The sequence below is a fragment of the Oryctolagus cuniculus genome, chromosome 19, assembly GCF_051225735.1.
Source record: "Oryctolagus cuniculus isolate XC-2025 breed Fujian yellow rabbit chromosome 19, ASM5122573v1, whole genome shotgun sequence".
Classification (NCBI taxonomy): domain Eukaryota; kingdom Metazoa; phylum Chordata; class Mammalia; order Lagomorpha; family Leporidae; genus Oryctolagus; species Oryctolagus cuniculus.
In genome coordinates, this window is record NC_142885.1 from 25,920,925 (window position 1) to 25,943,412 (window position 22,488).

The 22,488-nt window shown below is 42.5% G+C and overlaps 1 protein-coding gene and 1 pseudogene across 1 annotated transcript; one reads left to right on the top strand and one right to left on the bottom strand.

Annotated features, from left to right (window-relative positions):
* Positions 1-2,088: 2,088 nt before the first annotated feature.
* LOC149120432 (N6-Methyl-AMP deaminase pseudogene) lies at positions 2,089-3,217 on the top strand (annotated as a pseudogene).
* Positions 3,218-18,121: 14,904 nt separating this feature from the next.
* LOC149120433 (uncharacterized) lies at positions 18,122-22,258 on the bottom strand. Its single transcript, XM_089320792.1, has 3 exons — positions 22,071-22,258; positions 20,848-21,513; positions 18,122-18,925 (listed from the first exon to the last, which is right to left on the bottom strand). Exons 1-3 carry the CDS (start codon positions 22,256-22,258, stop codon positions 18,724-18,726), a joined length of 1,056 nt encoding a protein of 351 aa, XP_089176918.1. The 3' UTR covers positions 18,122-18,723.
* Positions 22,259-22,488: the final 230 nt, after the last annotated feature.

Genomic DNA, 22,488 nt, shown 5'->3' on the forward strand with positions numbered 1-22,488 from the left:
TTTCTGTGTGGGAGCAAACTGTTGAAATCCTTACTTAAGGTATACTAAGCTGATATTCTGTATATTAAGATAATCAAAAATGAATCTTGATGTGAATGGAAGGGGAGAGGGAGTGGGAAAGGGGAGGGTTGTGGGTGGGAGGGATGGTATGGGGGGAAGCCATTGTAACCCATGAGTCGTACTTTGGAAATTTATATTCATTAAATAAAAGATAAAAAAAGAATATATGGGAAACAAAAGCTCATGAGTAAAAATAATCCAGTGAAGAAATGGGCAAATGACATGAGCAGACAGTTCTCAAGAGAAGATATACACATCCCCAAGAAACACATGAAAAATGCTCACTGGTCAACTATCACTGGTCAAAATAGAAATTCAAATGGAAATCACAATGAGATATCACCTCAACACTGTTCAAATGCTATCATTAAAGAGACAGAAAGTATAAATGCAAGCAAAGATGTGGTGAATTGGAAACTCACACATGTCTGTGGTAATGTAAATTATTTAGCAACTATGGAAAACTGTCAGAATTTCTTTTTGTTTTTAATTTAATAAGTATATTTTGGAGATAAGATTGTTAACTTACATCATAGTCTAAGGCTTAATGGTTCTACTAATTTGTAAAAGTTAAACAAATAAAAATTAAAAATACCATAATCCAGTAGAAAAATAGTCAAGGGCTATAAGCAATAATCAAATGAAAAGATATGCAATATCACTTACATAAATTAAATTTTAAAATAGTCACAAAATTATTAACACTATAGTAATATATAATTCCTATCTATACATTTAGCAGAGATTCAGAATAAATTTTGACAATTTCTTTATAATTAGGATCCAGAAATCCCACTATTGGGTAAATATCTAAAAGACATAAAATAATTGTATCAGAGAGTTACAGCACTATTCACAGTAGCTAAATATGGAATCAATGGAGTTTCATTTTCAAGTGAATGGAAAAAGAACATATGGTACATAAACACACTGGAATACTACTCAGTCATAAAAGGGATGAAGTCTTGTCATTTGCAGCAAAACGCTGGAAACTGGAGTCCATTGTGTTAAGTTAAATGCACCAACATGGATGGATACATGTAATGAAACATCATATGGTATCCCACAGATATGCATAGCTTTAAAAATCTGGCTGACATTTCCCCATACTGACTTCCTTCCTTACATTTAGTGTATCCACTATACAACTTCTGTAAGCAGTGAAATACATATTACTAAGGGTTTGTTTATTAATAATTATATGTGTATTAATAGGTACTAGAGTTACATTTCTAACATTACCAGAGAATGGGTAGGCTTTATGCCCTATCTGCATTACATAGGCCTGAATGGAGTTACAAGATATCTTGACCATATTCATTACCAAAACATATTTATATTGAATTTCTAAATACTGTTTCCAAATGGATTCCTTTGAAACACTAAGCATCTTTGCCTATATTTAAGTATACATTCTTAATGGAAATTTTGTAAGAATGCATGCAATTTAAGTGAGGCAAATTTGTTGTCTTTCCTGCTCTTTATTATCTGAGAGGCAAATGGAGAGACAGAGCCATGTAGAGAGAAGACGGAAGCAGAACTCCCTTACACTAGTTCATTTCCCATTTGTGCAAAAGAACTGGGAATGAACCTGTTGAAACCAGAAGTCAGGAACCCAATCCAGATCTCTTATATAGGTGGTATGAATCAAAATACTTGATCTGGCGGTGCCAATGAGCTCAGGAAGGGGTAGCTTGTGCTAAAATATGAGGGCAATTGACATTTTTTTGGTTCTGCCGGGAAGACAGCCTGCTACCCCTGTGACATGTGTGTTAGGGGAGTGCCGCTTGTCATTTTTCTGTACCAGCTTTTCAGTCTGAAGAGAAAACATGTTTAGAGCCTCATAGTTGCAAAATCTCCAGGTGAAGCTGAGCCCAGACGTACCTAGTGAGCTCATCTCATCAAAATATGTGGAAGTGAAATAATCTGAAGAAAATTCAGGACCACAGAATTTACTGATTGAAATACACTGTATTTTGCACACCAAGAGTAAGAGTGGAGAAGAACCATTTTTTCCCTACTGCAATCATGGTGGAGGTGGAGGAACAGCAACAGTCATGGAAGACAGACTTTTACTTGGAACTACTACCAAAAGTGGAACTTCATGCCCACTTGAATGGATCCATTAGTTCTAATACCATGAAGAAGTTAATAGCCAAGAAGCCAGACTTTAAAATCCATGATGAGATGACTATGATTGATAAAGGAAAGAAAAGAACTCTTGAAGAATGTTTCCAGATGTTTCAGATAATTCATCAGCTTACTACTAGTCCTGAAGATATTCTAATGATCACAAAAGATGTCATTAAAGAATTTTCGGATGATGGTGTCAAATACCTGGAACTAAGGAGAACTCCCAGAAGAGAAAATGCTATTGGAATGACTAAAAAGAGTTATGTGGAATCTATACTTGAGGGTATAAAACAGTCCAAACAAGAAAACTTAGACATCGATGTTAGGTATTTGATAGCAATCGGCAGAAGAGGCAGCCCTTCAGTTGCCAAGGAGACTGTTAAACTTGCGGAGGAGTTCTTCCTTTCTACTGAGGATGTAGTTCTTGGCCTTGACCTTAGTGGAGACCCTACTATAGGACGAGCAGAAGACTTCTTGGAACCTCTTTTAGAAGCTAAAAATGCAGGTCTGAAGTTGGCGTTGCATCTTTCAGAGATCCCAAACCAAGGAAAAGAAACCCAAATGTTCCTGGACCTACTTCCTGATAGAATTGGGCATGGAACTTTCCTCAACTCTTCTGAGGGAGGATCCCTGGATCTGGTGGACTTTGTGAGGCAATATCAGATAACTCTGGAACTGTGTTTGACCTCAAACATCAAAAGTCAGACAGTTCCATCTTAGGACCAGCATCATTTCAGATTCTGGTACAGCATTGCACATCCTTCTGTGATCTGTACCAATCATAAAGGTGTTTTGCAACATACCTTTCTCAAGAGTACTGGCTGGCAGCTGAAACATTTAATTTGACCCAGTCTCAGGTGTGGGATTTATTGTATGAATCCATCAACTACATCTTTGCTTCTGATAGCACCAGATCTGAACTGAGGAAGAAGTGGAATCATCTGAAGCCCAAAGTGCTACAATTTTAAGCTATAATGAAGTCAACTACCTTTGGGTTAGTGTTGCAACCAATCTTCTTGTTATATCCCATAAGCTTTCCACCACTGCTTTTAGGAAGCACAGCAGCCAAGTATCATGGGCTCCATTACTGAACCATACCCATGGCTGGTGTTCAGTTAATATGTCTTAAACTGACTAAGGCCTTGAGATGTAGCTTACTTCCCTGCTGCTTACTTGGAAAGACTTTAAGTGCTGTTGCTACCTAAACTCCCTGTTCCACTAGTGATTTCTTTGATTTAGCAGTCCCTCCCCAATAGCTAGAGGAATAAAACTAGAGGAATCAAAGTAATTTCTTATCAAGAAAAGTTTTGGAATGATAGCCTACAGTAAAGGAGAAAGGGGAAAATAAATTACCACCAAGACCCTTATAAGCCTGCTAGCTTGTGACGATAGCCCTGTATTTTGTTGTGCTTACTCTAATCAGACTCCTTTCACTTAAACTCTATCACTGTAGTTTTTCCTTTTTCTTTTTTTCACTGGAGCTACCAAGATTTCTACTGCACTACTCATTTTCTTCATTTGCAAAGATCTCTCTAGTAGTGGCAAAACTGGAGTTACTGGGGTTCTGTGCATGACCAGTAACCACACTACTGGTCACACTATCAGACTACTGGAGCAGGCCTACATAAACTCACACTTGTAACATGTCTACTTCAGATGAAGACAAGGGACAAACTAAGATCAGTTCTGAATGGTAAGAAAAAGAATTTATTACATATCAAAGTATACTTGAATTGCTTTGCTCCTTAGAATATATATCCTTGATATCAGGAAGTTGGGCTAATACTAATTTCAGTTGCTAAGGGTTTCTGAAAAGCATTTGTTCTCTTTGGGAACAGGGTGAAGGAAGCTCTGAGGTTTTTGAAGTACTTAGATGTATGTTTGTAACTTTGTATAACACTATATTATTCTCTACTCCCATCTACTCATATAGAAATCACAAAGCAAAAAAGTAATGGTTTATCCATAAAACATGGATATTTTGCAGCCACTTAAAGTGTTTATGTATATATATGCAAGTTAGTGATGTGAGTGATTCTAGCTTATTAGCTTTATCATGAAATTCTTTTCACAGTATGAAAGTCATACTAGTTTTAATTGGGAGTGGGAAGGTGAGGAGGGCATAGGTTTTCCTGTTTGAGGTTCCAGAATTCAAAATATGTGGATTGACTGATAAAGAACATTTATGAAGCTATGGTTAACATCAAAAAAATTGTTTGCAGATTTTTTCTTTGAAAGACAGAGAGAGGGAGAGACAGGGAAAAAGAGAGATCTTCCATCTGTTGGTTCACTCCCCGGTGGTCACAGTGGCCGGGGCTGGGTCAGGCCAAAGCCAGCAGCCAGGAATCCCATCTGGATTTCCCACGTGGGAAACAGGGACACAAGTCCTTGAGCCATCATCTGCTGCTTCTCAGGAGCACTGACAGGGATCTGGATCAGAGGTGGAGTAGCAAGGACTCCAGCTGGTACTCCGACATGGGATACAGGCATCCCAATGCTGACTAAACTCATTAAGCCACAATGCCTGCCTGGTAACTTCAAATTTAATCATGAAATATTTAATGTTTTCACTTAAGATCAGTAACAAGTAAAGGACAGCTGCTCTAACCACTGCTCTGTGATACTGATCTAGAGGTCCTAGCCAATATAATAAGGCAAGCAGAAGTAAAAAGTAGAAGGATTAGAGAAAGAAAGAAGTAAAAAACATTTCTATTTACAGATAACATGATTATTTACTTAGAAAATCCAAAGGAATCTACAAACAACTAAAAGAATTCTACAAAATGAAGTAACAGTCACAGGAAGAAATCAATATTCAAAAATCAGTTGAAGAAAAAGGTGAATGATTACAGTAGAAAAACATACAGTGGGAAATACCTTACTGCATCAGAAAATAAGGGAATGCAAAATGAGTACAAGAGCTAATTTGAAGAGACTCCTACAGTCCACTCTGAGATAATTTTAGCATTGAAATATAGGATAGTAATAGATTTTTTAAAAAATATTTATTCATTTATTTGAAAGTTAGAGACATCCTCCATCTGACAGTTCACTTTCCAGATGGCTAGAATGGCCAGGGATGGGCCAAGCCAAAGCTAGGAGCCAGGAGCTTCAAATGGGTTTCCCATGTGGGTAGCGGGGGCCTGAGTGCTTGGACCATCTTCTGCTGCTTTTTTCCAGGACATTGCCAGGAAGTTGGATCAGGGGTGGAGCAGCCAGGACAGGAACTGGCATCCAAATGATAAGCTGGTGCTGTAGGTGGTGGCTTCAACTGCTGTGCCACAGTGCTGACCTCAGGATAATAATAGATTTTTAACTCATCAAAATAAAAAAATTGAGTTATATAGTAATAATATATGGAGGAAAAGGGAAAGTTTTTCCTTAAAATATCATGTCAGCTAATATAAAGTCAGTCTTCTGTATCCATGGGTTCTGTATCTGTGAGTTCTGCATCTGTGGATTCAGCTAACTGCAGATTGAAAATATTCAGAAAAACAATTGTGCCTACACAAGAGTGTGTACAAACTTACTTACCATCATTTCCTAAACAGTAGTGTTACAATCATTTATATAGTGATTACATTGTAGTGACTTTGAGATGATTTAAAGTATGTGAAAGGATGTACATGGACTTGAGCATCTCTGGGAGGTCCTAGAATCAATTCTCCATGGATACTGAGAGATGATTATAGGGAAAGAATGATGGAGTTAGAAAATGTAGTGAATGGAGGCCAGCATTTTGATGTAGCGGGTTGAGCTCTCCCTCTAACACCAGTGTCCCATATGGGTGCTGGTTTGAGTCCTTGCTGCTCCACCTCCAATCCAGCCCCCTGCAAATGAGCCTGGGAGGGCAGCAGAGGATGGTCCTAGTGCTGGGGCCCCTGAACCCATGTGGGAGACCTGGGTGAAGCTTCTGGTTTGGGCCTGGCCCGGCCCCAGCTGTTGCAGCTATTTGGGTATGAATGAGCAGATGGAAGGTCTTTCTTTCCCCTCTTTCTGTAACTTTGCCTTTCAAATAAATAAATATTTTAAAAAAGAAAAAGTAGTGAATGCTAAAACTGGTGGATGAAACAAAGTATTTAATGAGAAACATGGTCTCAAAGTATTCCTACATATTACTAATAACAATGGGGGATAGAAACTATAGTGAAGAAACCTAATGAACACACCATAGCCAAGGAACAAAGTTAATACCACCAATATTGGGAGAAACTAAATCATGTGTCTCCTGATAGTATGCACTCAAAAAGACACAATATTTCTTTTATGGTATTCTTTCCAAAAATGTACACACTGAACCTAATCACGAGGAACAATCAATTAAACCTAAACTGAAGGTCATTCTAAAAAATAACTGACCTAATACTCTTCAAAAAGTGTGAAGGTCAAGAAAAATGAAGGGTAAGATTTAAAAGAGACTAAAAAGAAATGTCAGATGTAAAATATGATCCTGGAGATGGGCGTGCATCCTACATTGGAGTGCCAGTTTCAATCGTAGCTACTCCATTTGTGATACAGCTCCCGCTAATGTGACTTTTGGGGAACAGCAGATGATGGCTCAGGTGTTTGGGTCCCTGCCATCCATGTGGGAGAGCTGGATGGAATTTCTGGCTCTTGGCTTCAGCCAGGCCTAGCCCTGGCTGTTATCATTTGAGGAATGAACCAGCCACACATGGAGGATCTCTCCCTGTCTCTATCCTTCTCTGTCATTCTGTCTTTCAAATAAAGAAATCCTTACATAAAGACATGACACTGGATTGCATATTGGATGAAGAAAAAAATCACTATAAGGAACACTAGTGGAGTGATTTTAAAAATGTGAATGAAGAGTATTAATTTTAAATGTCCTGATGTTGATAATTATTCTGTGGTTATTTCAGAGAATGTCCTTGTTCTTAAGAAATACACAATATGAAATGTTTAGGGGTAAAGAGCCCTGTGTCTCCTAGTTTCTATCAAGTGATTTTTATTTTTTATTTTTTTTTTTTATTTGTAAGACAGAGTTACAGAGAGGCAGAGACAGAGAGAGAGAGGTCTTCCATCCACTGGTTCACTCCCCAAATGGCTGCAATGGCCGGAGCTGTGCCAACCTGGGGCCGGGAGCCAGGAGCTTCCTCCGGGTCTCCTACTGGGTGCAGGAGCCCAGGGATTTGGGCCATCTTCTACTGCTGTCCCGGGCCACAGCAGAGAGCTGGATTGGAAGTAGAGCAGCTAGGACTTGAACCAGTGCCCATATAGGATGCCGGCACTGCAGGCGGCAGCTTTACCTGCTATGCCACAGTGCCAGTCCCAATCAAGTGACTTTTAAAATGTGTACATAGGGGCCAGTGCCACGGCTCAATAGGCTAATCCTCCGCCTGAGGCGCCCGCACACCACCGGGTTCTAGTCCTGGTCAGGGCGCCGGATTCTGTCCTGGTTGCTCCTTTTCTGGTCCAGCTCTCTGCTGTGGCCTGGGAGGGTGATGGAGGATGGCCCAGGTGCTTGGGCCCTGCGCAAGCATGGGAGACCAGGAGAGGCAGGTGCCTGGCTCCGGGCTTCCGATCGGCGTGGTGTGCCGGCTGCAGTGGCCATTGGGGGGTGAACCAATGGAAAAGGAGGACCTTTCTCTCTGTCTCTCTCTTTCACTGTCCACTCTGCTGTCAAATAAAAAAAAGAAAAAAAGAAAAAGTAAAAACAAACAAACAAATGTGTACATAGGTATATGTCTGTATATACAGAAAGAATCTAAAGCAAATTTCCAAAAAATTTACTTTGGTGAAATTTGATATACAGGAGTTTTTTGGAACTTTTTTCTGTTAAGTTTTAAATTATGTCAAAAAAAATAACAAAAGTTACAAAAAACTACATATATGTAGATATGGAACAGACCCTCTGGAACTTTATTTCCTTGATTTCTTTCATGATCTGCTATTTTGAAAAACATGCTCTGTTTCTACTGATAATACCAATTCATCCTATGAGTACATTCTATTTTAATTTTCAGAGTTCCTTCCCAGACCTACCTGATATCACAGTAGCTGCTGCTTCTGCCCTATGCTAAAAACATACATTTTTTGAAAAGATTCATTTTACTTATTTGAGGGGCAGAGTTACAGAGAGAGAGAGGATAGAGACGCACAGAGAGAAAAATCTTCCATCCATTGGATCACTCTGCAGATGGCCACAACTACTGGGACTGGACCGGGCCAAGGCCAGGAGCCTGGAATTTCATTCAGGTCTCCTATATGGGTGTCAGGGAACCAAGCACTTGGGCTATCTTCTGTTGTCTTCCCAGGAGCATTAACAGGGAGCCAGATTGGAAATGGAACAGCTGGGACTCAAACCTAGCACTCATATGGGATGCCAGTGTCACAGGCAGCAGCTTAATCCACTGTGCCAAAACAGTGGCTGGCCCCTTTAAGGGTGTATTTAGCTCATGGTTTATTATTTTACCTACATGAGATCCACATCAAGACCATCACTAGAACTTGGCCCAGTCTCTTAAATGGTTGCTTCCTCATTTATCTGTTACAAATTGACAAATGCCAACTTTGGACAAACAGGGGTTTGTGAAGCCTAAGAAATGTTCAGGTGCTTGGTGGCCACAGCATGAGATATTGGAATATGGACCTCACCGTGTAAAATGACATAGTGTCCTTTGGTTTCTCTGCTGTTCAGGGAAGATGTCAATAAAATACTATTTTTAAATTAAAAAAAAATACTTGATCCATCACCTGCTGCTTCCCAGGATGTCTGATATTACAAGGCCAGAATCTGGAGTAGAACCAGGGCTCAAATTGAGGCACTATATTATATGTGGGCATCCCAACTTGTGACTTAACTGCCAGGCCACATACCCATTCACTTTTATTGTTTCTAAAATTTCTTGACAGTCCAAGACTCTTAAATTACAATGCTCTATGATGTGCCCTGGATGCAATTTCTCTTGTAATCTTCATACTCATCTTTAATGGTTTGAAAGTCACATTTTATTCCTGAAGTGTAGCTGTAGAATTATCTCTATAGATTACTCTAAAATTGGCAAATGTTATTAAGACTTTTCATGGAAATAAATGAATCATATATCTGAATGATATAACAATTGTAAATATTAAGGTGACCAAAAGAAAGTATCAAATGACATGAAACAAAAGACACATGGGTGATCACTGAGGTCATAAATAAGAGTGTCAATTGTTAAATCAACAACAGGAGTCACTGTGCACTTACTCCCCATGTGGGACTTCTGTCCTTAATTTGTTGTACTGTGAGAAGTAACTGTAAACCTTGTTTTCAAACAGTACTTTATATGTTGTGTGTGAGTGGTACAAATTGTTGAAATCTTTAAGTATAGAAGTGGTCTTTTGCATATATAGTTAATTAAAAATGAATCTGAATGAAGAATGGGATGGGGAGGGAGTAGGAGGTAGGATGACAGTGGGGGTGGGAGGGTGGGTATGGGGGAAAAAACCACTATATTCTTAAAGCTGTACCTATGAAATTTATATTAATTAAATGAAAGCTTTCTAAAAAATTTTAAAAAAGAAGTCAATAAAAAAATAGAAGCCCGGAAGCCTTGGGTATTTAAAACTCAAATAACCTATATAATCTATGGGTAAAAAACCACAAAGAATTTGTGTTGAATGAAACAAAAATACAAAATAACAATGACAATTGTGGTAGATACATGGAGGCCAGAATGTCTTTGTGACTCTCACATCTGAGGTGGAAACTACTGCCCTTTGAATGTAGGCTGGCCAAGGCTTATTGAGCCAATAAACGTGGCATATTTAAAACACTGAAAAAGCTAGTAGTAGCAAAGGATGCCACCCTAACTGGAAATGTATGAAATTTAATTTGAATATTGCTCTCTAAATAAATGACAATATTTTAATAATTTGTTATGATATCAAATTTTAATTTTGGATTTAAAATGTTAAGAAAAAAGGGAGAAACTTATTTTATATAATAAAATAGGGTTGTAGTAACTTATTTATATAATATTAATGATTCAAAAGCAACAAAAGAAAACTGCAACAGGAATTGTATAAAATTAAAACTACTTATACACAACAAAAAGCACTATAAGAGTGAAAAAGGAATCCATTTAATGGGAAAAGTCTTTACAATTCATATTACAGAAGATATCATTATTGGAGATATATTGCATATAAGAAAATCCTACAACTTAGAAACAAAAACATTTAGAGATGGACAAATGATTAAATAATTCTACAATTACTGTAGAGACCTTCCCTGTTAAACAGAAATTGAAAAAATTTCACCCCACTTGTTCAGCTTTATGAAGGATGTTTAAGGATGTGCTACACACAGAAACACAGAAACAGGGTCATCAATATGAAATAAAGTGAAGACATAAAATGTCCTAGTAAAAGTACAAAGGAAATCCAAAATAAACAATAGGAAATAGGAATATTCGCCAGCGCTGTGGCTCAATAGGCTAATCCTCCACCTTGCAGTGTCGGCACACCAGGTTCTAGTCCCGGTCAGGGAGCCGGATTCTGTCCCAGTTGCCCCTCTTCCAGGCCAGCTCTCTGCTATGGCCAAGGAGTGCAGTGGAGGATGGCCCAAGTGTTTGGGCCCTGCACCCCATGGGAGACCAGGAGAAACACCTGGCTCCTGCCATCAGATCAGTGTGGTGCACCAGCCGCAGTGTGCCAGCCGTGGCGGCTATTGGAGGGTGAACCAATGGCAAAAAGAAGACCTTTCTCTCTGTCTCTCTCTCTCACTGTCCACTCTGCCTGTCAAAAGTAAAAAAAAAAAAAAAAAAGGAATATTCATGGAAAAATGGCAGGGCTGGGGCTCGTGCTGTGGCAGAGCAGGTTAACACCCTGGCCTGAAGTGCCAGCATCCCATATGGGTGCTGGTTCGAGTCCCGGGTACTCCTCTTCTGATTCAGCTCTCTGCTGTGGCCTGGGATAGCAGTAGAAGATGGCCCAAGTCCTTGGGCCCCTGCACCCAAGTGGGAGACCCAGAAGAAGCTCTTGGCTCCTGGCTTTGGATCGGCACAGCTCGGCCCATTGCGACGAACTGGGGAGTGAACCAACAGATGAAACACCTCTCTCTTTCTCTCTCTCTCTCTCTCTCTCTGCCTCTCCTCTCTCTGTGTAACTCTGACTTTCAAGAGAATAAATAAATCTTTTAAAAAAGGGAGAAAAATGGCAGGGCTAAGTTGTTATTTATCAATAGGCACCTTGAATGCAAATGGCTTCAACTCTCCAATTAAAAGATACAGACTGGCCGAATGGATTGAAAAACAAGACCCATGTATTTGCTGCCTACAAGAAACACCAACAAAGATACATGTGGACTGAAACAGAAAGGATGGACAAAGTTATTCCATGCTAATGGAAACTAAAAAAGAGCTGATATAGCCCTCCTAATATCAGACAAAATATATTTTAACACAAAAACTGTTAAAAGAGAAAAAGAAGGGCACTATGTAATAATTAAGGGAACAATTCAACAGGAAGATATCATTATAATAAGTGTATATGTACCCAGTTACAGGGCATCTGGATATTTAAAAGAAATGTTAGGGATCTAAAGAGAGATATAGACTCCAATCCAATAGTAGTGGGGGACTTCAATACTCCACTTTCAGCAATGGACAGATCACCAGACAAAAAAATCAGCAAGGATACAACAAAGTTAATCAATATTGTAGACCAAATGGACCTAAAATATATCTACAGAACTTTCCATCTCACAGTAGCAGAACATACATTCTTCTCACCAGTCCATGGAACTTTAGGATAGACCATATGCTATGCCATAATGCAAGTCTCAGAAAATTCAAAACAATTTAAATCCTACCATGCTTCTTCTCTGGCCACAATGGAATGAACCTGGCAATCAACAATTTAAGAATCTCTAGGACATACGCAGACAAATGGAGACTGAACAACATGCTCCTGAATGAATAGTAGGTCATAGAAGAAATCAAAATATTTCTGGAAAGAATCAAAGAGTACAATACATCATATCAAAATTTATGGGGTACAATAAAGGAAGTGTAGAGAAGGACATTTATAGCAATTGGAACCTAAATAAGAAATTGAAAGACACCAAATAAGTGAGCTGTCAATGCATCGCAAGGACCTAGAAAAACAATGAACCAAACCCCAAGTTAGTAGAAGAAAAGAAATAATTAAAATTAGAGAAGAAATACACAAAATTGAAACAAAAATACAAAAGATCAGTGAGGGCCAGCACCATGGCTCAGTTGGTTAATCCTCTGCCTGTGGCGCTGGCATCCCATATGGGCGCCAGGTTCTAGTCCCTGTTGCTCCTCATCCAGTCCAGCTCTCTGCTGTGGCCTGGGAAGGCAGTGGAGGATGGCCCAAGTGCTTGGACGCCTGCACCCAAATGGGAGACTGAGAGGAAGCTCCTGGCTCCTGGCTTCAGATCAGCACAGTTCCAGCCGTAGCGGCCATTTGGGGGGTGAACCAACAGAAGGAAGATCTTTCTTTCTGTCTCCCTCTTTCTCACTTTCTATAACTCTACCAGCAAAATAAATTAAAAGATCAGTGAAATGAGGAGCTGATTTTTTTGAAAAAATACACAAAATTGATACACCACTGGGCCAACTAACCAATAAAAGAAGGAAAAGATCCAATTCAATAAAATCAGAAAAAGGAAATATAAAAATAGATAATATAGAAATAAAAAGAATCACTGGGACAAATTACAAAGAGCTATATGCCAATAAATTTGAAAGTCCTGAAGAAATGCATACATTTCTGCACACATACTATCTAATTAAATTGAGTATGAAGACAGAAAATCTAACAGACCAATAACCAAGACAGAAACTGAATCACTAATTAAACCATCCCAATAAAGAAAAGCCCAGGGCTGGATGGTTTTACTACTCAATTCTACAAGACATTTTAAGAGAACTAATTCCAATTCTTCTCAAGCTATTCAAAACAATTGAAAAAGAGGAAAACCTCTTAAACTCGTATGACACCAGCATCATCTTCATTCCTAAACCAGAATAAGAAACAACAGAGAAAGAGATCTATAGATGAATATCCATGCAGAATATAGATGCAAATATCCTCAAAGATATTAGCTAATTGAGCAACACATCAGAAAGATCATTCATCCAGACCAACTGGAGTTTATCTCTTATATATAGGGATGTTTCAACATTCTCAAATGAATAAATGTGATGTGATACATCACATTAACAAATTGAAAAAAAAAAACCATATTGTTATCGCAATGGATGAAGAGTGATTCCACTCTAGGAATTTACCCAAATGAAATGAAATCAGCATATGAAAGTTATCTGTACCCCCATGTTGATTGCAGCTGAATTCACAATAGCTAAGATATGGCGTTGACCCAGATGTCCATCAACTGATGACATGATAAAGAAATTATGGTATATATACACTATGGATCACTACTCAGTTATAAAAAAAAGAAAGCCTGTCCTTTGCTACAAAATGGATACATCTGGACACCATTATATTTAGTGAAATAAGTGCATCCCCAAGACATAAATATCATATGTTTTTCCCAACCTGGGATAACTAATAAAGTGCCCAAAATGTAATGTATTGGAGTGAAATAGGCATTTTGAAACTTGATGATTGCAGTTCTTGTTGAGGAGCAGTGTTTTTTTTTTTTTTTTCATACTGTTTGTTGAACTCTTACTTAGTGTAGGGTTAACTATACAATCAGTATGTAAGCTGAAAATACATCTTTGTAAAAATTAAGAGTGGAGGCCGGCGCCGTGGCTCACTAGGCTAATCCTCTGCCTGCAACACTGGCACCCCAGGTTCTAGTCCTGATTGGGGCACTGGATTCTGTCCCAGTTGCTCCTCTTCCAGTCCAGTTCTCTGCTGTGGCCCAGAAAGGCAGTGGAGGATGGCCCAAGTGCTTGGACCCTGCACCCACATGGAGACCAGGAGGAAGCACCTGGCTTCTAGCTTCAGATCGGCATAGCGCGCTAGCCATAGTGGCCATTCGGGGAGTGAACCAACAGAAGGAAGACCTTTCTCTCTGTCTCTTTCTCTCTCACTGTCTAATGCTGCCTGTCAAAAAATATTAAGGGTGGTAATATGAGAGGGAGGAGGAAGAAGTGTTTAAGCATGGTTGGGAGGGAAGGAAGAGTGGGAAGTATCACTATGCTGAAGATACATGAAATTGTGTAACTTAAATATAATTTTGAAAACATTTTTAAAAGATGGAAATTATGCCTTTTGTGTAAAGAAGTTGCCAATTTTGTTAAAGTAAAAAACTCCCCCAAATTTAGTGCCTTGTAACTCTCTTTTTTTTTTTACAGACAGAGTGGACAGTGAGAGAGAGAGACAAAGAGAAAGGTCTTCCTTTGCCATTGGTTCACCCTCCAATGGCCACCACGGCTGGTGCGCTGATCCGATGGCAGGAGCCAGGTACTTAGCCTGGTCTCCCATGGGGTGCAGGGCCCAAGCACTTGGGTCATCCTCCACTGCACTCCCTGGCCACAGCAGAGAGCTGGCCTGGAAGAGGGGCAACCGGGACAGAATCCGGCTCCCCGACCGGGACTAGAACCCGGTGCCACAAGGGAGAGGATTAGCCTGTTGAGCCGGCCTACTCTTTCTTAACTATATGCTCATGCTCATCCCTCCAATCCACAGCAACCAGAAATCTACTATTTTGAGAAATCTGCCTGTTGTAAACATTACATGCAGTTGATGATGGTATCTAAGTGTTCTTATGCACAATGTAGAGCCCCCATCAACAAATGAGGTCAGAAACCTACCTCTCAGTTGCACTCAACTATAACATATGACCAGCAGCAGGTACCTGGGAAAGGAGAAAAAATGAGCATGTCTTGTCACACTCAGAATACTCACCAACCAACTGCTGGGAGAGGAAGCCTCATGCTCTTGACTCCACATGTCTGAAATAGAGTTCCCATTTCACTGACAGGAGAGAGAGAGAAGTTCTGGATTGAAAAACCACTGGATCTCCATGCTGTTACTGATTCTTAGAAGATCTTCTTCAGTAAGTATTTTTCTTTTATTTGCTGTATGACCTTCCAATCATTTAAAGAACATTTAAATGGTTGGCTTTTTGTTTTTCTTTTAAGTAATTTTCTAAATAGGGGTCTGTCATGCCAGAATTTTCTCTAGGAACCATTCAATTTTTTTTTCAAGAACATTTATATATCTTTTTAATTAGGTTAGCTTTACAAGCAACTTGAGAGCTGTTTCATAAAGAAACACTGCTTCCCAAATTATGACTTTATAGTCTTTTCTATATAGGAATCCTGAAATTATTTGCCTACTATTGATAAAGTTCTGTGTTTTACAACTGGTTAATGTGTTGAATACAAATAAGCATTGTGAAGAATTATCTTTAACCAGGATTAAACACATAGATGCCACAAACCATTTTCAATTTAGTTTTAATTATAGTCCTGCTCGGTGACAAGTTAACGGTCCCACTAACATCAAATGAATGCTTTCAGGGAGTATTAAAATAAATGACTATCCTGATTTCTTGATATTTTCACACTGATCTCCAAGAAAGTATATAAACTTATTCAAAAAATATACAATTTAAGACCTGTCTATCAAGCACAACCGATAGATATTAGAATCTGATAACTGTACAACTGCAAAGGTACACACATTTGAACAACAGGGGCTCCCAAATTAAAAAGCTGTGCTATACATCTTATCAGTCTTCACTCTACATAAAACAATTCCTACTAACCCTAAAAATGATAGTGCTTTCAAGACATAGTCCAAGGCAGTGCACTGCACTATAGATGAGATGGCAAGAATAACTTGCACTCCCAGATCAGGCTGGCAGAGAGGAACTTACTATAGGGATGTTATGTTAGCATCGGGGGGAGGAAGTAAGACAAAGCTGAGCATGGGCAAGGAGAAGCAACTAACTATCACCTTTTTTCCTGCAGGTTCTCCTAAGTGAGAACATGATATCAAATAATTAATCATTCTAAATTCACACTGTCAGTTTCACTAAATAATTTTTTTCATTTTTTACATGAACAATAGCAATATTTTAATAAAAATTACTGAGCTTTCCATAGAAAGGGTCTGTAATTACATACAAACTATACAGATTCTAAAACTTGTAAATTGAAATATATAGGAATATTTCTGTATACTCAGATTTCGGCAAAGAAGATAGAGGAAGGAGGATAGAAAACTTAAATTAGTAAGGGCTCTTTGCTAAAGGGCCTAAGAGAATGAAATCCAGGAAGTCTATCTCAACTCATTCTTTAACTAACAGAAGTCTTAGAGGCCTTGTGTGATTATGTGGTGTTTCTTCTTTTTCTAAAATGTAAAAAAGAACCCCCCCCCAAAAAAAAATAAAATTGTCTGTTTTTTTTTTAAAGAGAAGAAGGGGTGAGAAAGACAATACTCAAAAGCTACTCCTCTTTTCAGAGACAGAGCCAGAAAAACTCAAAATCTTAAAATCCATGCTAAGGGTAGAGTACAATAGGAATTATAATCCCACCCTGCTGAGGTTGTTTGGGGGATAAGTTAGTATATCTAAATAATTAGAAGAGTGCTCAGCCCATTATAAGAGCTCAATAAAGGTGAACTTAAAACTGAAAAAACAAGCAGTACACAGCAAACAGATAAAATCAGTCTGATGGTGTAGGAGTGTGACCACCCTCTCACACCCACCATTTCCTTCCTGAATTATCCAGAGTAATTTGAGATACCTGGGAACCAGACCCCATGTGGATGTGGAAGAAAGCAAGAGACTGGAAGTCAGAGCCATTAGACTGAGCAAATCTTTGAACTTGTTCCCTCATGTAGAAAATAAAGCCACTCTCTGAGATCCAACTTCAATCCTTGCCCAATTGTGCTCAGAAAGAACCACTGAGGAAGACATGTGATAGTATGAATTCATTTAAACCTGCACTCCCAGGCCACACTGCAGGGGCCAGGTGGGCCAGGTAGGGGAAGACCAGGCAGGAAGCCTGCCCTGACTGAAGAAGGTTGGCTTGACCCCATGGCAGTGAATGACCCATCATGCCACCCCTTCTGCATGTCACAAGAAGCCAGAAATCTAGATTCTTACAAGCAGTGTCACTTTGCTAAAACTCTACAGGCCAAAGGACTTGTCCAAGGGCTGCATACAGCCCTCAGACTGAGACTGCCTGAAAATGTCAATTCCTCTGCTGCTCTCCTAAGCCCTGCTGGAGAAAAACTTAATCTCAAGATAAGAGGTAAAGACATTTCTTTTTATTGAATAACAAACAATATCTCTCAGGAGATAAAATGAAGTGCTTTGATCTGAAATTCAAATACAGTTCATAAAAACATATTTTATTTATTCTAACCCAGCAGGATATTTGCCCAAATACATACATAATCATCAGGCATGAAATTCAGTGGCCCTTGAGATATGTAATATTAGATGATTACACCAATAGCTGGACTTTGAACTCCACAATTATCATTAACATAGAAATTACAGTGTGATTACTAAATAATTAGTACTGTCAGTGTAGTAAATACATTAAATTATTAACTTTTACATTTATACATAGCTCATTTTATAAATAAATGTTTTAAGACCCAACTGTTCAACTTTCATTTAAACACTAAATGTTGCTGACCAAAAAGTCTGCAATAAATATTCCCTCAGGTGGGTTGGGGAAATGACTTTATATAGAAACTGTGTTGCAATGAACGAATATATGAGTACATAAAACTTGAAGCTCCTCCTGTGGTTATTGAAACTTTGAATTATTGAAAGAAAATAATATTTGAAACAAAATTTACTTATTAATTTAAAAAGTTAATGTTCCCAAATGCTAATATTATTAGGTTACTCCAAAAGATATAAATAGGTTATTCACTGATTTCTCAAGTTTACTTCATAGTTAATTTTTAACTGATCCTTTGATAATAACAATTAGGTATTTTTCTTTACTCATTTATGTACATTTGTATTATAACTCCATAAACAACTGATGTGAAAAAGGATCATGTAGCCCTTTTCTAAGCACTATGCAGCTAAATTGTCGAGTAAAACATTTTCAGTCAATTTGTGACTTCAAAGTCAAATTGTTGCATATTTTGAATAGAAGTAGCATGGGTTGAAATGCAATAGTCAACATCTGCCAAGCCAGACATTCTGTGATTGTAGTCAGGAACCGCAAGACTAGAAAGTGCTGTGTTTTCTTACCACTTTCTGCCAAGAAGTTGGTCAATTACACGAGAAATTCCCTCAGCAAAGCACTTGACATTGGAAGCATCACTCCACCTGTCTGCCACTTTACTACATGCTGAATTCATGGCCATGACCTGTCAACTGGAGCTGAAGTCTGGACAGTTCTTCCCAGGCTGTGGGGGCTCCTGTTGAAGGCGGTAAGTGAAATATTGAGGTGACACCAGGAAACCAGATGGCTGCGTCAGGTGGATTGGGTGGCCTGTGGTGTAAGGCGGGGGAGGTGAGGGCACCAGGCAGCTTGGCTCCATCCTGGCAAAGGAGAATCTAAGGATGGAGCCACCTGTGGAGCTGGAGCTGGTGGCTGTGCTGGATCATCTGTAAAGTGTCCTGAGGCTCCTGGAGGTCAAGATCATGGGCAGGGTCTCTGATAGCTGCAGAGTGAGAAGCTGATTGGCTGCTGTGAGGGCTCCTTGGGTCTCAAACAGGTGCAACAATAAATAGCTACTAAAGAGCCCAGGATAATGAATGCAATGAAGATGGAGCCGACGATGAGGAAGGGGATGTAGAGGGGCCCTACAAGGCAAAAACAGACACACAAGTGTTTGCATCATGGTCTCCCAAGCCTAGGCTCTGCCTGGGCAACTGAGGGGAAGGAGGAGGAGGCTCAGTATTACCACTGTTGGCGTCCGCAGCCCAGGCTCCAACAGCTCTGAGAACATTTCTCTTTCTCTACTAGACAGACATTTCCCACCCCATTGGCATCCCCCACCCCGACCCGGTTCAGTTCTCCATGTCTCTCCCCTTCTGATACAGCCACGATGGGATGCAGCCTCCAGCTCAGGGAGAAGAGAAAACCTGCATTGACTAAAGTCCTACTGTGCACCTGGCTCTTTCATGATCTGATTCAAGTGCCATGGAGAGCCTGTTAAAAGGACATGCTAAGCTGTCTTACCCACCGGCTTTTTTGACTTTTCCAAAAACACAGCCAGCGGCTGACAGGTAGCCTACAACCTCAGGTGACTCCCAGGTCTAAGCCCTTGCCGGCCACCCACTCTCCCGCGGTTAATGGCACTGTGGAGCAAGGCAAGGGAGGTGAATGGCGGCCCTCATGCCGTGCCCCGCCAAGCACTCACACACTCATTTAATCAACAAGCAGGCCAGGGCCAGCGAATCAACTTGCCCAAGGTTACACCCTTGGCAAGCGACAGAACCTCAGGGCGCCTGATCCCAGCCTCGGGGAGAGGGAAACCGCTCCTCTTCCCTGCTGTCTCTCCAGCATCCGAGAGAGGAGAGAGGGGAGGCCCCAGAGGCAGTCCTGGCTGCAAACCCAGCAGCTCCCCTCTGCGGGAAGGAACGCGCTCCCCACTGGCGGAGCCACTGCGTTTTTCTAACAGGGCAGAGCCACCAGAGTCCCCTACTTTCCGCTGAGCATATTTCTCCAGAAACCACTCTCCAAATCCTCCAGATTGGACTCCCGGACTCCCGCAATTCATTCCCTTGAGAGCCTGGTGGACCCGCAGAGGGCTGGCTCCGCTTTCCTCGGAGGCAGCAATTTGGGAGGAGGGCCTCCTCAGCGAGGCCGACAGCCTTTCCCGGGACCCTCCCTGGCTTCAGGCTGGGGCCCCGGCGACCCTCCCTCGCCCTCCCCCTCCGCCCCTCTCCTGCCGCCCCGCTCTGGGCTCAGCTAATAACTTTCCCAGAACCACACTTCTTAGTGTTATTGCTGTTAACATGGAGAGGGATTTCATTACATCCCAAGTACATAAAGTTCCTGACCGTAAAACCGTGGCCTGGAGCGCTGAGGGGTTTCCCTGACAGTCCGATTGAGGTGGAAACTTTTTTTTTTCAAGGTGTAAATTTCCTGTGCTGGGGTCGTGATTTATTCCCCTCTGAAGTGAACGGAAATTTGACCCGTGTTTTTCGACGCGAGAATAGGGGGCGGGGAGGCCCCTGCGACCCCAGTTTCTAAATCTCAACCTCCAAGTCCTGGGTGTTGCTGAAAGGAGTGACAATAGGGGGTGGGCTGGGGAGAGTCATTCCATGCAGAGAAATGAAAGGAAGTCAGAAGAGTGGAGCAGTGGCTTAAAAACGCTACAGGGATGGTGGAAGAAAGAGAGAGATGGAGGAGGGAAGGGAGGAGAGAGAGAAAAGAAAAGAAAAGAAGAAGAAAGAGGTTGAAGCTGCTTAGCGCAGCGGGGCCACAGCCGCGCTGCCACGCCCTTGGCACCACGTTGGCCCCTCGCCGCCCAGAAAGCCACCCATACTCTAATGCTACCCGACCGCCCTCCTCCCCGGACCTCCAGCGTCCTCTCCCGGACCGGACCATCAGGTGTAAACTCCTGGTCCTCGCTGTCCCTCGCGAGTCCCCGCGAGGGACAGCGAGGACCAGGAGTTTACACCTGTAAACTCGCCTGTAGCGAGAAGAGGGACTGCAAAGGAACAAGGCCTCCTGGCCCGAAAACGCGACCACCCACTCCTCCCTTGATTCCCCTCACCTGGCTGATGCGTGCACTCTGCGCACAGACCCTGGGAGGCCTGCGCGTTCCCCGGTGAGCACTCGGACGCTTGCGGCGTGCCTGCTGGGGACTTCTCCCCAGGGCTTCGCGTTTATTCGCGGTGATGCCCGGGTGCTCCAGCTCGCCGCGGTCTTTCGTGCAGCCGCCCTGCTCCAGCCTGGCGACCGCCGCGGCGCAGCAGCAGCGGAGCGCTCAGGAGCCTCAGCAAATGGTGGCGTCCAACGTGTCGAAGTCCTCCGGGCATTGGAAGCCCTCGTGGTAGTTGCCCTGCACGGCCAACCAGCCGCGGCAGTACTCGCCAGACTGCTGGGCACCCGCAGGGCCCCAGGGCAGCCAGCCCAGGAGGCAGAGAGCCAGCATCGCCCCCATCGCCGCTGGATGCCTGGGCAGCGGGGAAGGGGGACACACGCAGCTGGAGAGCGAAGGGCTGAGCTGGGACTGCCTCCTGGCACCGCAGTTCCGCCTCCCTCGGGGTATGGCACGGGCGGCTGACCGCTCCCTCTGAGGCTAGCGGTGGCCGGAGAGGCAACAGGGGCTGCGCTGAGGACTCCGCAGGCAGGGGGTCTGCATGGTGCACGGGTGCGAGTTGGCGAGGGACCATGGGAGGTGCTGGCAGAGGCTGCCGCTGAGGCTGCTGCTGCCGCCCTTTGCCAGGCTCACCATGCTAGGGGCGCGAGGGGCGCGAGGGGCACGAGGGGCGCGCGGATCCCCCCTGGCCACCTCCCTCCCCACTCCTCACGGGAGCCATCTAGTAGGGCGAGGGCTGCCAAGTCCAGGACCACACTGCGTCCCGACTTGTGCCTGTAGCCTGGTCCCAAGAGGAGCCCGAAGGAGGCAGAATTTGTTCCCCACGTGCGGCTGCCCAGCCCCCGCCCTTGCCTGTTACAGGAGCTGGAGTCAGACTGCCGCGGCCAAGTGCAAATGGCCTCCCAGCTGCTGACAGCTCTGCCAGCGAGGCGTCCCTTAAAAAGGAAGAGGGAGAAGAGGGAGGAGGAGACGAGGGTGAAGAGAGAGTCCGCCCTCCCCGGTGTCGCGAATGGAGCTAATCATGGCGGCGCGGCGAGCGCTGCGGGGCCTCTGCGCTCTCTGGTTCACCTGCGGTCCTCGGCCTACCCCTGTCACCCCCGCCCATCACGCTCCCCCAGGACCCAACGCTAAACCTGCAGGACTGGGACCTCACCAGCACACACCCCAGCCCTCACCCAGCCCAGACAAGCGTGCGCACTGAGGTCGAGGTTGCGGGATTCCACGTGTGTCCACGCGGTGACTGAAGTTTGTCGGATCTTCTGTCTCCTCGTTCCTGGGACACCGATTCTCGGGGTTTGGGACTCACAACAGGATATTTACGCGTCGGCAACATTATCACTGAGCTTTCCACCTGTGTCACCATGGTTCCCAGAAGAAAGGGACGGTATTCCCACGTTCACACCCCGTCCCCCCCTTGCCCACCCTATGCTGCGCGCCTCTCGCCCCCTCCGCCAGCCAAGGCTCGCGCACCCGAACTGGGCCTGATTTCGCGGTTTGCGCCCCTAAAGGACATAGAACAAAATGAATGACAATTGAGCAGATCTGAACTTCTGTTCGGGCAAAGAAACACATTTCTTTAAATGATGTGTCCTC